Here is an 18137-nt window from a genome sequence, read left to right on the forward strand (position 1 = left end):
ATAGCACTGATTACTGTATAAATGAATATAAAAAAATATATATTAAAAATTCCATAAAACTATCCCTTATTTTGTAAATGCTATAACCTTTGCGCAAACCAATCAATAATCACTTATTGCGATTTTTTACCAAAAATATGTAGAAGAATACGTATTGGCCTAAACTAAGGAGAAAAAAAATGTTTTTTTATATATATTTGGGGATATTTATTATAGCAAAATGTAAAAAATAATGCGTTTTTTTTTCAAAATTGATGCTCTTTTTTTGTTTATAGCGCAAATAATAAAAACCGCAGGAGTGATCAAATACCACCAAAAGAAAGCTCTACTTGTGGGAAAAAAAGAAATTCAATTTTGTTTGTGAGCCATGTAGCACGACCCTGCAATTGTCAGTTAAAGCGACGCAGTGCCGAATCGCAAAAAGTGCTTTGGTCAGGAAGGGGGTAAATTCTTCCGGGGCTGAAGTGGTTAAAGTAACTCAGTGCCGTATCGCAAAAAATGGTCTGGTCAGTAAGTGGGTAAATCTTTGTGGGGCTGAAGTGGTTAAGGAACAGTTTCTGCCCATATAAGTCAGTGGGAATGCAAAAGCAACTGAAACAGGTTAAATGCAGGTCAGCTTCTCCTTCAAAGAATTATGAATGATCTCATAAGCATGATGTCATGCTGCATTTCTCTAGTGAAACCTGCTGGTTCAGGTCCTAAGGGAACCTATAAATTGATCAATTATGGGACAGATTAACATTAACCTTTTAATACATTTCTGATAAGATGCAAATACTCCCATGTCAAAACATCTGGTAAGTTGTTACACTCTTGAGAGATCACATTTATGTCACTGTACAACATGGTCACCATACAAATTTTCTTTTATCCCCTATGTAATAAAGAGTTTGAGCTGTCTGTGCATGACTCAGTATTTGAACATTACTTAACCATTTTAGGCAGTGCATTGGTTAAGAATAAGATGTGAAGCAAAAACGTTACAGTGAACCAGTGGTTCTGCATTTCTAAGCTAAGCTATAGCAATCTCTCAACATTTTGTTAATAAAAGATCAGTCTACCTACAGTTAGGACGAAGGCACCTGACCCCTGACTGTTTCAGAATTGACCTAACAAATGTTGGAACTTATGGAATTTGAACAAATTTAGTTTGGGTACACACATGACCATAGCACGTCAATGATTGTGATAAGTTCCCTAAATTGTTACTTTTTAGGTATGTTTATAGTCATCATTATACTGTAAGTGTCTACCTACACTCACTGGGTTACAGATATTAGAAGCCAAGTTTATATCTAGAGTGTCCTAGTATGATGATCAGGGCCGCTGATAAGCCAGTAAGACTGGCCCTGTTGTACCGGGCCTGGCCACCAGGGGGGGGCCCAGGCAATATAAACAGGGATGAAAGAATGCATAGTAACTAATTTTAAAAAAAAAAAGTGTAGCCCTCCCCTTCTTCAGCCCGCTCACCTTTAACTGTAAACAATGCTGGAGTGGGGCTGAATGGGGGAGAGCCAGGAGGGAGACACAAGGAGGTATGACTACAGCAATACAAGTTCTGCAGGAAACAGGATCGTCTGGAGCACAGTTACACATAACTGGCTGGCTGCAGTGTCTTCCGTGGGATTAGCCAGTGTACAGGTTATCGTTCAGCCTCCCCTCCCTCTTGCCTTGCTGGTTACTTTTTTTTTTTATCTGCCTAACCTGACCTGCACATTGTCTGATCACACTGATAACATTCCTGGAAGACTCTGTAGCAGCTTTTAACCATTTCAGCTTATAATCAACTATTTAGCCAGAGCTCTGTGTGCTGCACAGATTGTTTGATATTTTAATTCTTTTTTGGAGAAGGATTTACTTCTAAATCAGGCTAGAAGCTTCACAGACCCATTAACTGGTTACTGTCCTCAGTAATCCTGACCAGTTCACTGTTTGTAAGAAAATGAGTATTTTGGAAATTGTATGTGAAGCTGTCTTCTGTCACTTGGTTGTACTTTCAAAGGAAAATCACTGACTTGATCTTGCAGAGGTGATTTAAATAGAGTGGATCAGCCCTGTGATACTATATACTTGTACACTGGGTTCAGCCATAAACGGAGTCTCTGACCATCTCCTGAATCAATCATGTCTGCGATCCCTAACCATCTCCTGTACTATGTCTGCAGTCTCTGATCATCTCCTGTACCATGTCTGCAGTCTCTGATCATCTCCTGTACCATGTCTGCAGTCTCTGATCATCTCCTGTACCATGTCTGCAGTCTCTGATCATCTCCTGTACCATGTCTGCAGTCTCTGATCATCTCCTGTATTATGTATGCAGTCTCTGATCATCTCCTGTACTATGTCTGCAATCCCTAACTGTCTCCTGTACTATGTCTGCAGTCTCTGATCATCTCCTGTACTATGTCTGCAGTCTCTGATCATCTCCTGTACTATGTCTGCAGTCTCTGATCATCTCCTGTACCATGTCTGCAGTCTCTGATCATCTCCTGTACCATGTCTGCAGTCTCTGATCATCTCCTGTACCATGTCTGCAGTCTCTGATCATCTCCTGTACCATGTCTGCAGTCTCTGATCATCTTCTGTACCATGTCTGCAGTCTCTGATCATCTTCTGTACCATGTCTGCAGTCTCTGATCATCTCCTGTACTATGTCTGCAGTCTCTGACCCTCTCCTGTACTATCTCTGCAGTCTCTGATCATCTCCTGTACCATGTCTGCAGTCTCTGATCATCTCCTGTACCATGTCTGCAGTCTCTGATCATCTCCTGTACCATGTCTGCAGTCTCTGATCATCTCCTGTACCATGTCTGCAGTCTCTGATCATCTCCTGTACTATGTCTGCAGTCTCCGATCATCTCCTGTACTATGTCTACAGTCTCTGATCATCTCCTATAGTATGTATGCAGTCTCTGACCATCTCCTGTACTATGTCTGCAGTCTCTGACCCTCTCCTGTACTATGTCTGCAGTCTCTGATCATCTCCTGTACCATGTCTGCAGTCTCTGATCATCTCCTGTACCATGTCTGCAGTCTCTGATCATCTTCTGTACCATGTCTGCAGTCTCTGATCATCTTCTGTACCATGTCTGCAGTCTCTGATCATCTCCTGTACTATGTCTGCAGTCTCTGATCATCTCCTGTACCATGTCTGCAGTCTCTGATCATCTCCTGTACCATGTCTGCAGTCTCTGATCATCTCCTGTACCATGTCTGCAGTCTCTGATCATCTCCTGTACCATGTCTGCAGTCTCTGATCATCTTCTGTACCATGTCTGCAGTCTCTGATCATCTCCTGTACTATGTCTGCAGTCTCTGACCCTCTCCTGTACTATGTCTGCAGTCTCTGATCATCTCCTGTACTATGTCTGCAGTCTCTGATCATCTCCTGTACCATGTCTGCAGTCTCTGATCATCTCCTGTACCATGTCTGCAGTCTCTGATCATCTCCTGTACCATGTCTGCAGTCTCTGATCATCTCCTGTACCATGTCTGCAGTCTCTGATCATCTCCTGTACTATGTCTGCAGTCTCCGATCATCTCCTGTACTATGTCTACAGTCTCTGATCATCTCCTATAGTATGTATGCAGTCTCTGACCATCTCCTGTACTATGTCTGCAGTCTCTGACCCTCTCCTGTACTATGTCTGCAGTCTCTGATCATCTCCTGTGGTATGTCTGCAGTCTCTGACCATCTCCTGTGGTATGTCTGCAGTCTCTGATCATCTCCTGTGGAATGTCTGCAGTCTCTGATCATCTCCTGTAGTATGTCTGCAGTCTCTGATCATCTCCTGTACCATGTCTAAAGTCTCTGACCATCTCCTGTGGAATGTCTGCAGTCTCTGACCATCTCCTGTACTATATCTGCAGTCTCTGACCATCTGGGGAGGGGTGGGGCTGGAGGAGGGACCAGGGGAGAAAACAGGGTGGAGCTGAAGGGGGCCCCGTCAGGTAGGCTGTACGGGGCCCCATGATTTCTATCAGCGGCCCTGATGATGATCAATATGATCATCAGTGATCTTAACAAAAAGAGCAGGCAAGTGATAACTAGGCACCATTCTCAAACTAATAATCTACAACCAAAGAAGGACTGTACTTGACTTTTTTGCTTTTAAAAACCTTTGATATCTTTTGTTCACTCTTTAGTCATTCTAAAGCTTGTTCATGGTGAGAAAATGAATGCCTTCTATTAAGCAAAGGGGTTTATAGAATATTAGTGCCTGAAGTGCCAGTCATGCAATGTCCAATTTCAGAAACACAAGAAGGTTATATCGCTTATTAATATCACAAAGCTTTCAGGAAAATGTGAAAAGATCTGCAAGGTCGGTGATTACAGTTCATATTTTTTAAATAAAAACAGCATATAATAAAAGTTACATATGAAAGTATAGGTTATACCAGCCACTGTAATTCTCTTTAAGGTGATTTACAACTAGGAGCCTATGTCGATGGGCTTTGGGCTGGTGTTGAGGGCTTCAATTTGAGATGCCTTAGAAATCAATAGGGATTTGTGACAGGTGCATTTAACCCATAGCCTACTTCCTTATAACCTGCATTTGGCCTTCTTTATGTGAGTCTTGAATTTTTGAAAGGCAATGCAAAACCCACTCAAAATAATTAAAAGCTCATCAACCTAGGCCATAAATGTGTTCTCTTTTTCCATTTGGAAAGAATCCATTCTTGAATTCCATATTATAATACAACATAATAATTAAAATAATTACTTTTGAATAAAATGTTTCCATTTCTTTGTTATAAAATGTTCTTTATCTGTACTGTTTTAGAACATTTTATATAATTTATAAGGAAATGTACAGTGTGATAATGAGAACTGGTTTGGAGGAAAATATTTTAAAATGACTGTACAGAATATGACTTTAATTCAATAATTTGCTTATGTATTAAACATACTAAAACAGTGAAGAGTTGTTAACTAACAGCCAGAATACCTGGATTTGGGAACTGACTCTGGTCGCTTGGTTCTGGGAGAGAGTATACAGAGCGTTGTCTGGCTCAGACTGCAGGGTAGGTGAATATCCGCTTTCCTCATTCACTTTCAAGCCTGGGGCATCCTGTTGCCACAAATCAATGAGTCATTGAATCAGTCATTAGGTAAACACTACATATTTTTTATGTATGAGGGTTATATTTTTCCAACTGAAGCAGGGCTTTATTAGGAATATTGTAAAGCCTCATATTAGACCTTTTTTCATTCAAAAATTGCACTGATGTCTTTCATACAAATAAGGGCGTTAAAGTGACCTTTTTAAATGACTAAAGGGTGGAGTTTTAACCTCATTACTACATATTACTGGACATAAATATTCTATATTGTATGCAAAGGGCAAGTACATGAACAAATAAAACAGACTAACATTTCAAAACATTTTCTGACAATAAAATTTTGAGTTTTCTGTAAGGGACAATATAACCAGCAGTAAAACAAATAAAATGTTACATACTAATTTTTCTAAATCTGGTACTGATTCACATTGAAGAAAAATAGCTTTGTTGACATGTAGCAAATAAGTACAGAGAATAAGAAGCTACACAAAACAGAGTTCAAGGGGTGGGTTAAACATTCATTATATTATAACCCCTTTCTCACTACGTATCTGTTTGCTCAATTTATAAATTCCTCTAAAGATCACATCCAATTAAGATCTGTAAATTTGAAAGATGCTAAGACTAAAGGTCTTTTCCAAAACGCTTCAGACTGATATCCACATATTGTTCAAACCAGTGGCAGTTCATCCATTAGTGGCGCTCGGGCACCGCCCCCTCTCTCCAGCCACCCACTCTGTGTACTATGCATTGCATGAATCCAGGGCCGCTGTAGCCAACCCCCATTCAGGCATCCAGCCCCTTTCCGGGCACCAGGCGTCTGAATTACAGTGGCGGGGGGGGGGGGCAATTTTGAAGCACCTGATTAGAGCTATAGGCTCTAATAGGCTTAAAAAAAGATGCACTGCAAACCATTGTGCTCACAGTACACCCATGTGTGTTAGCAAAGCAAATTAATATTTGCTTGCTAACACAGAACCACCTCTCAGCCAATCAGGAGGCACGGATGTACTACTGGGCACCTGATTGGCTGAAGGTATAGCCGATCCCATTAGCCACCATGCAGAACAGAAAGACACTCATGGAGGAGTTCTGAATCCATCGGCACGCTACCGGTCCCATAGCTACCCGCCTGTCCCACCACCACAATGGGGTAAATGCCGGGCAGACAGCGGGTGGGCAGGGGGGCACAGTGGCTACATATTATGGGCACAAAGGCTGCAATTGATGAAGCAAAGTTGGCTGCATTTGATGAGCACAGAGGCTGCATATGATGGTCACAGTGGATGCATATGATGGGCACAGTTGGCTGTATTTGCTGCGCACAGTGGCTGCATATGATGGGCACAGTTGGCTGCATTTGTGGGGCACAGTGGCTATATATTTTGGGCACAGAGGCTGGAATTAATGGGGCAGAGTTGGCTGCATTTGATAAGCACAGATGCTGCATTTCCTGGGCACAGTGTCTGCATATTATGGGCACAGTTGGCTGCATATTATGGGCACAGTTGGCTACAAATGATGGGCAGAGTTGGCTTATTTTTCTGGGTGCAGAGTCTGCATATGATGGGCACAGTTGGCTGCAAATGATGGGCACAGTGGCTGCATATAATGGGCACAGTGGCTGCATATGATGGGCACAGTGGCAGAATATGATGGCACAATGGCTGCAATTGATGTTTTGGTTCAGTATTTTTCAGAAATTTTCAGTTAGTTTGCACCCCCCCACCAAAAAAAATTTGAGCACCAGTCACCACTGGTTCAAACAATTGTAATAAATTATGAATAACATCTAGGAATTATTATTATTTTCAGCAAGTACAAAAAAATCCCTTCTTGCCAAAAATGTGGTGTCCTTGTCATTTCATCTGAGCTGAACAGACAGCAAAAACAGTCTCATTGTCTGCCATGTAACAGAAATGAATAAAGACAGATGTCTTTGAAGTCCATTTATATCATATGTGTTGCCGTGCTAACGTCGTGAAAATCAATTGTTAAAAACAAAAGTCCATATCAAAATGAAATCTGGCAAAGGTAAATAGAGTATATGAAATAGTCCAAATCCAATATGTGTCTTGAGAAAACACCACTGATATTGTACGGAGGACGTGCTACTCCATAAATGAAGTTACCACGTGAGCCATCGCCACTGTAAGAAAGGCACATTTACCAGACTGCAATGACCGCACTAGAGAGTCTGACTTGCCTGTCATGAACACGTTTATCGGGAACATTTAGCTCATACCTATTGGTTACAATATGTGCAGCTGGCTTTCTCTCTAAGCCCTTGTACACACGGTCGGACATTCCGACAACCAAATCCGTCGGATTTTGTCCAACAGATTTTGTCCGAAACTGGTGTTGCATACACACGGTCGGACAAAGTTGTCGGAAAATCCGATCGTTCAGAACGTGATGATGTTATTTCGTTACGACAGGACTACGTTCAGGCTAGTATCCAAGAGCTTTGCTCTAGGAATTTGATCTGAGCATGCGTGGCACTTTGTCCAATCGGAATTCTCTACTTCTCATGTTGTCGGAAAATGTTATAGCCCAGCTCTAAAATTTTGTTGGTCGGATATTCCGACAGAAACAGCCTGATGGAGCCCACACACGGTCGGATTATCCGACAACACAACCAGATCGGACATTTTCCGTCGCAATGTCCGACTCTGTGTACAAGGGCTAAGATTAATTAAAAAATGGTGACGATATATATACCGTATTTTCCGGCGTATAAGACGACCTTTTACATGTAAAAAAAATGGCCAAAAAGCAGGGGTCGTCTTATACGCCGGGTCAGCCCCTCGGATGCCGGCTGGGTGTTCGGTAATACTGTATGTAGCTTCGGCTACATACAGTATATACTGCTGAGCCAATCCTGGTGAGCGATGTATTCAAATGAATACAAAGCCTGCTCGGATTGGAGTAATGATCTCTGTAGCCTGCTCTGATTGGCTTGGAGAGTCAGAGCGGCGCGGGCTGATGATGTTACAGCCTCTGCCAATCCAAGCAGGCTTTGTATTCATTAATAGAATACATCGCTCGCCGTGATTGGCTCCAGAAAATGCAGGAAGAAGGAAGAAATATGAAGCCTCGGAAGCCTCGAAAGCCGGGTCGTCTTATACGGTAAATACAGTTTTAAAAGCGTTTTTGTCCTGTAAGATTAGGGGGTCGTCTTATATGCTGGGTCGCCTTATACACCGGCAAATACGGTAATTGAATAGCCACATGTAATCAAAGCAAGCAAAGCCACATGGTGTGAACTGGCTAAAAACTTTAATGCAAACACATGATACACACTCTACTTGGACCAACTCATTTCATCCTATAGGACATCATCTGGGGCATCTATGGGATGAAACGCATTGGACCAAGCCTATGTACGTGACACTGTCATGCTTCTTTGGAGTTGGAACCTTTGCTGTACAGCTTGAAATTGTGACTTTTTATGTGCTTACCCGCTTTTAATCATGTGAGTAGGATGTGCATCATGTGTTTACATAAAGTTTTTAACTGATTCACACTATGTGGCTTTTCTTGCTTTGATTACATTTGGATATTTAATTATGTATATGGTCACCATTGTCTCTACTAATCTTGGAGAGAAAGCCAGCCTAAAATATTGGAACCAATGGGTGTGAACTAAATGTTAACGTGGAAGTGTTTATAACAGGCGAATCAGACTCTGTAGGGGGGTCATTTCAGTCTGGTAAGAGTGCATTTCTTACAATGGTGATGGTTCACATGGTGACTAAATTTATGGAGTAGCACAACCACCACATAATATCAGTGGTGTTTTTCTCAAAACACATATTAGATTTAGACGATTTCATATACTCTCTTTACCTTTGTCAGATTTTGATATGAACTTTTGTTTTTAGCACTTTATTTCCACTATGTTAGCATGGCAACATATATGATAGTTTGTCTTACTATTGGTTGGCAGCAGCTGTGTTTATTACACCACTAGTTACACCAGCACATTTTTTTTTTGTACATTTGAAACCTAGCCTGTGTGACAACCATATCTAGCATCATAGATACAGTATAGTGTACCTAAAAAGGCACAGGAAGTGTTATTTACAGAATTACCATGAAAAAAAAGGCCTGCAAAAAATAAATTACTGCGCTGTAGCTGAAAGATGGTTACAGCAGGGTCCTCCAGTTCTGGTAGGGCATGCATGGATGTCCCCCCAGTACCCTGCCTCCCATATGCCCCTGGGGCACGCATCGGGTGCACTCTGTGAAAACTGTGTTCTTGGATACAGCTGATCACAGATCATGGTAAAAGGCCAATCAAAGTGGGCCTTTATTATGTGATCAGCTGTGTCCAATCACAGCTGATCACATATAAACAGACTTGAAGGTTATTGGCAGTCCTTTTCCCACACGCAGTGTCTATGTGAAGAAAGGATTGCCAATAACAGGCAAAGCTGTCAGTACATTGTTTACACTGATAATCAGGGCACTGATCATCAGTGGCCTGTTTATCAGGGCAGCCCTATCAGTGCTCATCAGTGCAAGTCAGTGCCTATCAGTGCAGCCTCATAACTGGCTCCATGTCAGGGCTCATCAGTGCAAATCCGTGCAGCCTAATTAATGTAGCCTCATTAGTGCCCATCAGTGCAGCCTCATCAGTGCACATCAGTGCAGCCTATCAATGCATATCAGTGCAGCCTTATCAACACATATCAGTGAAGAAGAAAAATTACTTTGCAAAATTTTATAACAGAAACTAAGGAAAACATTTTCAAAAATGTTGGTCTTTTTCATTTGTTTAGCAAAAAAATAAAAAAACACAGGGTGACTAAATACCACCAAAATAAATCTTTATCTGTCTCCAAAAAATTATAAAAAGTTCATATGGGTACAGTGTTGCATGGTAAATGAGTGCTCCCGCGCTATCACCTTACGTGTGTGGGATAGTTAACTACCGCAGACACTGATACGATAAACCGTGGCTAAAGGATATTATATTGAATGTGGTATAGGTCTTGCACTGTTAGAAACCATGTGATGGGATAGTATATAAATCAATAAAGAACAATAGAAAAGGATTGAAGACAAACGGAATACAATAACTCATGTGTCATCCAGTAAACATACAAAATTCCAGCCTGGTGTCAAACCAGAAAATTGTGTAAACAAAAACCTGTGCAAATGCACAAATAAATATTAAAATTAGATATTTCATACATATACATTCACATAATAAAGAACCTTTAAAGTGATCAGTGCTTGAAAGTGACCTTTCTCTTTCAAGCACTGATCACTTTAACCACTTCCCGACCGCCGCACGACGATGTACGTCGACAGAATGGCACGGGCAGGCATATGGGTGTACATGTACGTCCCTGCCTTCCCGCGGGTCGGGGGCCCGATCGGGCCCCCGCCCGGTGCCCGCGGCGGTCGGTATTCGTTCGGGAGCGATCCCGGACGAGGGGACGGCCATTCATTCATGGCCACCCCCTCGCGATCGCTCCCGACGAATAGAAAGTCTTCGTGACATCACTTCCTCTCCTGTAATGTAAACACAGGAGAGGAAGTGATGTAATCTCTCCTCCGTGTCGGTATTTTTCGTTCCGACACCGAGGAGAGAGGATCGGTGAGTTGCACCAACACGACACTACACAGTAGAACATGCCAGGCACACTCACACCCCCCCCGATCACCCCCCCAATTACCCCTGCCCCCCAGTCACAGTGACACCAATGTCATTTTTTATTTTTTTTTGCATTGGTGTCATTTGTGACTGTAATAACTGTTAGGGCAGTTAGGGTTAGCCCCCTTTAGTTCTAATGTACCCCCCTAACCCCCCCAATAAAGGTTTAACCCCGTGATCACCCCCCCGTCGCCAGTGTCACTAAGGCTGGGTTCACATTGCAGCGGTTTATGAGAACGAATGTGATTCGCACCGCACTGCAGTGCAAATCACATCCGATCTCTGTGCGATTCGAGTTCAGCCATTCGCCGCACCCGCCGCAAATTCGCACGGGACCCTTTAATTGGTCCGCAGCAGAATCGGATCGCATGGGTGTTCACACCATGCGATCCGAGTTTGCAGATCGCACTGCGATATGCGAACTGATCTGGGGGTGTCATTAACATTTCACTGACACTCCCAGCAGTTCGCATAGGGCAGTGTGAACTGCCGCCGGGAGGCATGCGATGCGGGAACCCGCCGCGGATTCGTGGCGTTCCCGCATCACTCCAGTGTGAACCCAGCCTAATAAGCGATCGTTTTTCTGATCGCTGTATTAGTGTCACAGGTGACGCTAGTTAGGCAGGTAGGTATTTAGGTTCGCCGCAGCTTTTTATAGCGCCAGGGACCCCCATATACTACCGCATAAAGCCCCCTGATTGTCCCCTAGTTAACCCTTTCACCAGTGATCACCATATAACTGTTACAGGTGACGCTGGTTGGTTAGTTATTTTTTTATAGTTTCAGGGCACTTATTACCTAATAAAGGTTTAACCCCCTGATCACCCAGCGGGTGTCATTTGTGACTGTAATAACTGTTAGGGCAGTTAGGGTTAGCCCCCTTTAGTTCTAAGGTACCCCCCTAACCCCCCAATAAAGGTTTAACCCCGTGATCACCCCCCGTCGCCAGTGTCACTAAGGCTGGGTTCACATTGCAGCGGTTTATGAGAACGGATGTGATTCGCACCGCACTGCAGTGCAAATCACATCCGATCTCTGTGCGATTCGAGTTCAGCCATACAGATAGTATGGCTGAATTCGTGTCGCACCCGCCGCAAACTCGCACGGGACCCTTTTTTTGGTCCGCAGCAGAATCGGATCGCATGGGTGTTCACACCATGCGATCCGAGTTTGCAGATCGCACTGCGATATGCGAACTGATCTGGGGGTGTCATTAACATTTCACTGACCCTCCCAGCAGTTCGCATAGGGCAGTGTGAACTGCCGCCGGGAGGCATGTGATGTGGGAACCCGCCGCGCATTCGTGGCCTTTTCCACATCGCTCCAGTGTGAACCCAGCCTAATAAGCGATCATTTTTCTGATCGCTGTATTAGTGTCACAGGTGACGCTAGTTAGGCAGGTAGGTATTTAGGTTCGCCGCAGCTTTTTATAGCGCCAGGGACCCCCATATACTACCGCATAAAGCCCCCTGATTGCCCCCTAGTTAACCCTTTCACCAGTGATCACCATATAACTGTTACAGGTGACGCTGGTTGGTTAGTTATTTTTTTTATAGTTTCAGGGCACCCGCCATTTATTACCTAGTCTCACTAGTGTACCCCTAAATTTAGAGGTGTCTACTTTCCAAAATGGGGTCATTTGGGGGGGGTTTGTGCCATCTTGGCATTTTATGGCCTTCAAAACTGTAACGCCCTTAGAAAGCCTGAAGGCGGTGCTTGGATTTCGGGGCCCCGTATGCGGCTAGGCTCCCAAGAAGTCCCACATATGTGGTATCCCCGTACTCAGGAGAAGCAGCAGAATTTATTTTGGGGTGTCATTTCACATATGCCCATGGCATGCGTGAGCAATATATCATTTAGTGACAACTTTGTGAAAAAAAAAAAAAAGTTTGTAAATTTCCCGCAACTTGTGGCAAAATATAAAATATTCCATGGACTCAACATGCCTCTCAGCAAATAGCTTGGGGTGTCTACTTTCTAAAATGGGGTCATTTGTGGGGGTTTTGTGCCATCTTGGCATTTTATGGCCTTCAAAACTGTAATAGGTAGTGAGGAGTGAAGTCAAATATTTACGCCCTTAGAAAACCTGAAGGCGGTGCTTGGTTTTCGGGGCCCCGTACGCGGCTAGGCTCCCAAAAAATCCCACATATGTGGTATCCCCGTACTCAGGAGAAGCAGCAGAATTTATTTTGGGGTGTCATTTCACATATGCCCATGGCATGCGTGAGCAATATATAATTTAGTGACAACTTTGTGTAAAAAAAAAAATATATATATTTTTTTGTCATTATTCAATCGCTTGAGGCAAAAAAATAAAATATTCAATGGGCTCAACATGCCACTTATCAATTTCCTTAGGGGGTCTACTTTCCAAAATGGGGTCATTTGGGGGGGTTTTGTACTGCCCTGCCATTTTAGCACCTCAAGAAATGAGATAGGCAGTCGTAAACTAAAAGCTGCGTAAATTCCAGAAAACGTACCTTAGTTTGTAGATGTGACAACTTTTGCGCAAACCAATAAATATACAATTATTGACTTTTTTTTTACCAAAGACATGTGGCTGAATACATTTTGGCCTAAATGTATGACTAAAATTGAGTTTATTGGATTTTTCTAATAACAAAAAGTAGAAAATATCATTTTTTTTCAAAATTTGCGGTCTTTTTATGTTTATATCGCAAAAAATAAAAATCGCAGAGGCAATCAAATACCATCAAAAGAAAGCTCTATTTGTGGGAAGAAAAGGACGCAAATTTTGTTTGGGTACAACATTGCATGACCGCGCAATTACCAGTTAAAGCAGCGCAGTGCCAAATTGTAAAAAGACCTCTGGTCATTTACCAGCAAAATGGTCCGGTCTGAAAGTGGTTTAAATAGTGTTTATTATGTGAATGTATATGTATGAGTTTTTGTTTACACAATTTTCTGGATTGACACCAGGCTGGAATTTATAGGTTTACTGGATGGCACATGAATTATTATTGTATTCAGTTTGTATTCAATCCCTTTCTATTGCTTTTTATTGATTTATATTGAACACATTTCTATACTATCCCATCACATAGTTTGTAACAGCGCAACACCAATGCCACATTCAATGACCGCATCATTGTCATTTAAAGTGTGACAGCTCTGAAATCTGAAAATTTTCCTGGGTATGAAAGGGGTTAAAATTCCCAGTATTGGTGTGGTTAAATCTTTTTCTGTCAGGTTCAAAGAGTGCCCCCTTGTACTCTGTAATGATCTGAAAGTTGAGTGACTCAACACTAGGTTCACTATATAGACAATTTATATATTCATACATGGTAATCAGATCCCCCCCACCTGTTTTCAAGAGAGAATACATTCAGTTCAGCTAGTTTTTCCTTAATAGTTGAGCTCTTCCATGCCTCTTATCAGTTTGGTTGCCCTTCTCGACACCTTCTCCAGTTTTCCAATATCCTTTTTGTGAACTGGTGTCCAAAACTGAACTACATATTTCAGATGTGGTCTTATTAAAGATGACAGAGACAAAAATATGTCTTTCTCTCTATGGTCTATAACTCCTTTAAAGAGGAAGTAAACCCTGATGGGTTTTACTTCCTCTTTTTTTCCAATGCAAAGTAAAACCATAATGGACTAGTATGCATCGCATACTCATGAGGTCATTAATCAATATGGATTTGGTGATCTATGTTTGTGCACAATGTGATGAACACACTATAAATGTTACCGTGAATGTAATTTTAACCATAGTGATCTATTGACAACTTTTGATGGACGTCCATTAATGAAAATCCACAAGGCGCTAATTAATTAATATGAGCTCATTAAATATGGGTAATAAAGAGTGCACTCATGAATCAACATGGCCATATGTTTTGTATTTTGTGGTTAATATGTGTTTTGTGCTAACCAATAGTTTATTTCTAGGAAGGAAATTTATTGATAACCCACTAAGACCTTTTATTTGTTTTATTTTGTTCCTAAATTGTAATAAATGCATTAATATATTGATTGAACAGAATTAAAGAAGAATATCATAGCTTTGATGGACAATTTGTGCTGTTTTATTATTGTTTTTATGTTTATGTGAATGTAATGACAGTTTTTGCTAGAATCGATTGTAAACAGAGCAGCTAATAATTGTGCTGCTCCATGATAGATATATAAACATTTGTTTTCTCTGATTAAGTTGAATCCGAAACAATAGAGAAAAATACTAGTGTTTGATTAATAGTAATATTGTTTTCACATTTGGGATGTTTTACATATTTCTAATGCTTTGAAGGGTTTAAGAATACCCAAACATTTACACTAAAAATGTGGTTGTCCATCTTCCTGTACTTTTCCTGTTTCCTGTGTGTGTGTTCAAGCTGGATTATGGTAGCATGTAGTTTGGTATATTCTGCCATAATCATTGTAGTGGAACCTTAAGGCAGGACACTGTTGGAGTGAGTATACATTTTGAAAAACAGAATCCACAGGATGTGCACAGTACAGGAAGAGAAAAGGTGATATACGGTAAGTAAAATGTTAGCAGTTTAAAGGTTTAAACTTTGGGTTTTACACATAACTGGTGTTTGATTTGAAGTACATTTTTCTACATGAATGAAAGTTTGAAATAAAGCTAATCATATCATTCATTATGTAAAAAGTAATTTTATGTCCACTCACAGTCATTGGTTTTGGTTTATATCATAATCCCAATTAGTGATAGTCATGGTTCTGCAATGGATACATTAGGTGTTCTAGTACATACTGTATACAGTCAGTTATATCTGTCACCCCGAAATCCTTGGGTCCACCACGTTTAATACACTTGTGTAGCCATGCTTTGCTAATATAAGGAGTTATAGTTATTATGGTTGCAAATGAGTTTGGCTCCCTCTAATGTCCGTTTAATGATATTAAGACTTTTGTTTAGTTTCTGTGAAGCAGCGCAACAAAGCATTGTGGGAGATTTGTTTAATGAGGAAGTGACTCATGTGTTAAGTTAGTTTTGGAACTACTAAACCCACAATGCCAAGTCACAGACCCACAAAGCCAAGTTACTGTGCTGCATGATGGGAGAAGGAATAAAAGGATCAGCACGGCCATTTTTCGGTCTCTTGGGATGCTAATCAATGCCTGCCTGTGGTGATGTCTGTGTGACTGGGAGATTGCGGCCTGTACGGCGTGGAATTGATCCAGAGTACAGCCGGCTGGCCTAGGAGTAGATGGACTTGAGGTATCAGGGTCTTTGAAGGTTTCCTGCATTTCAGCCAGCAGCAATCTGAAGGAGCGGTGCAGTGTAGTTCCACAGAAGTGATTCTAGTTATTCACAGGCCACATACAGCGGAACTCTGGGGTTTGTTGTTCCATGCACTGTGAAGTTAGTACTCCCTTACACTCACAGATAAGAAGGAAGTGTTACAAGTGTTCTGTCTCTTCATTTAAAACAGTTATCAACGCATCAATTATTTTACAGTTTGCTTTCTCCCTGTTTCCCTTTGGATTATAAATACTGCAGTTCAAAACACATGCTAGCTGAAGAATAACTGAAGACAAGGAACTTTTATCATCTTTTGCAAAGCATCACGGTTCTACATTATATTTTGAACATTGAATTGCAACCTAGGGGGAGTGCTTGACTACAGGATATATATATATATATATATATATATATATATATATATATATATATATATATATAGCAGTGTAATGGATGTGGGAATGTCATGATGAAATGTCTATTCCAATATATGTAAGTACATGCTTTATAGCCTGACATATATATCAGCTTTTGCAGATATTTGCTTATCCCTCCCTTGCTGTGGAACTGAACTGCGAGAGATAATAAAAGAACAGTTAACAGAAGAATCGCACCTCTTCCGAAAATACACGCAAAAATTAACACCAACATTTCAGAAGAAGCAAGAACATTGCAAGAACATAGTTACTTCCTCATATGGATGACCCAGCTAAAGCCTATATTTTTTGTCACAATTTATATATATTTTGTGGTTGTTTTGTGATTTGCATGCGCCAGCCTTATCTGACGTATCTTAATCTTAATGAAATGGTATATAAGTCTTGGAAAGAGGAAATATTAAAACAGAAAGTAATTTGACTCTGAACTAAGTATAAGCGTGAGTTGCTTGAAGCGTGCACACTTTATATTCAATAATTTAATCAGGGGCAGATATAAAAATACCAGACCTTGGTTCTGTTTCTGATCCGATACAGCAGTATTATAGTGCAGTTGGGTGTGTGTGTGTGTATTGAGGCCTCAGTCGGAAGGTGTTCAAATAAGTCTTGGTGATTTTGAACATTTGTCTCACTTTGTACCTGTCTGCATATACTCTTCTGCGGTAACTATTGAATTGGCCACTTTTACATTTACACTGATTGTTGCCAACTGTCACTTATTGTTTATGTTTAATTGCATTGTTCTTGTGTTCAATATCCATTCCAGTAAATTTTTAAAGTGGTTCAGTGATTTTGTGTGCGGTTTTCATTGATAACATTCCATTACAGCATGGAACCCAAGGTGACAGAGGTAAGAGAGGATTTGCAGAGTCAGGGTAGCCAGTGGGGTATAGAGTCAATCAGCAGCCCCCATGGGCAATCACTTGTTTTTTTCTTAAAATCTCCCAGGTAAATGAGTATGAAATGATTTTGGTTTGATTTTCCTCAATCCTCCCAGATTGCATTGATGTGGCATGTAGGATATGGTGACACATGTTTGACCATTCTTCTAGAAGCGCATTTGTGAGGTCAGACACTGATGTTGAATGAGAAGGCCTGGCTTGCAGTCTCTGCTCTAATTCATCCCAAAGGTGTTCTATCGGGTTGAAGTTAGAACTCTGTGCAGGCCATCAAGTTTCTCCACCCCGAACTCGCTCATCCATGTCTTTATGGACCTTGCTTCATGCACTGGTCAAAGAAATTTGGTGGAGGAGGGATTATGGTGTGGGGTTGTTTTTCAGGGTTTTCAGGGGCTGGGCTTGGCCCTTAGTTCTGGTGAAAGGAACGCCTAAGCCAACTTTGTGGGAACAGTTTGGGATGGTTACTTCATGTTCCAACATGACTGTGCACCAGTGCACAAAGCAAGGACCATAAAGACGTGGATGAGCAAGTTTGGGGTGGAGGAACTAAAGCGCTGACGTCAACCCAATAGAACACCTTTGGGATGACTTAGAGCGGAGACTGCGAGCCGGGCTTTCTCGTTCAACATCAGTGCCTGACCTCACAAATGCGCTTCTGGAAGAATGGTCAAAAATTCCCATAAACACATTCCTAAACCTTGTGGGTAGCCTTCCCAGAAGAGTTAAAGCTATAATAGCTGCAAAGGGTGGGGGAACTTAATATTGAACCCTATGGACTAAGACTGGGATGATAATACAGTTCATGTAAGTGTAAAGGCAGGCGTGGCAATACTTTTGGT

At 41.4% G+C, this 18137-nt stretch overlaps 1 protein-coding gene across 9 annotated transcripts in view; it reads right to left on the reverse strand.

The window, feature by feature from the left end:
• The window catches only part of CTNND2 (catenin delta 2), a 918973-nt gene that overhangs the window by 59886 nt on the left and 840950 nt on the right, over positions 1–18137 (reverse strand). For 6 of the 9 annotated variants that reach the window (XM_077491861.1, XM_077491860.1, XM_077491862.1 and 3 more), the window contains exon 20: positions 4950–5072. The exons of the other annotated variants lie outside the window; for them this stretch is intronic. In XM_077491861.1, the coding sequence (XP_077347987.1) occupies positions 4950–5072 (123 nt within the window). The remainder of the gene's footprint in view (positions 1–4949; positions 5073–18137) is intronic. 9 annotated transcript variants of the gene reach the window in all.

Source organism: Lithobates pipiens, unplaced genomic scaffold, assembly GCF_037356315.1.
Source record: "Lithobates pipiens isolate NorthernLeopardFrog02 unplaced genomic scaffold, aLitPip1_a1.2 Scaffold_19, whole genome shotgun sequence".
Classification (NCBI taxonomy): Eukaryota; Metazoa; Chordata; class Amphibia; order Anura; family Ranidae; genus Lithobates; species Lithobates pipiens.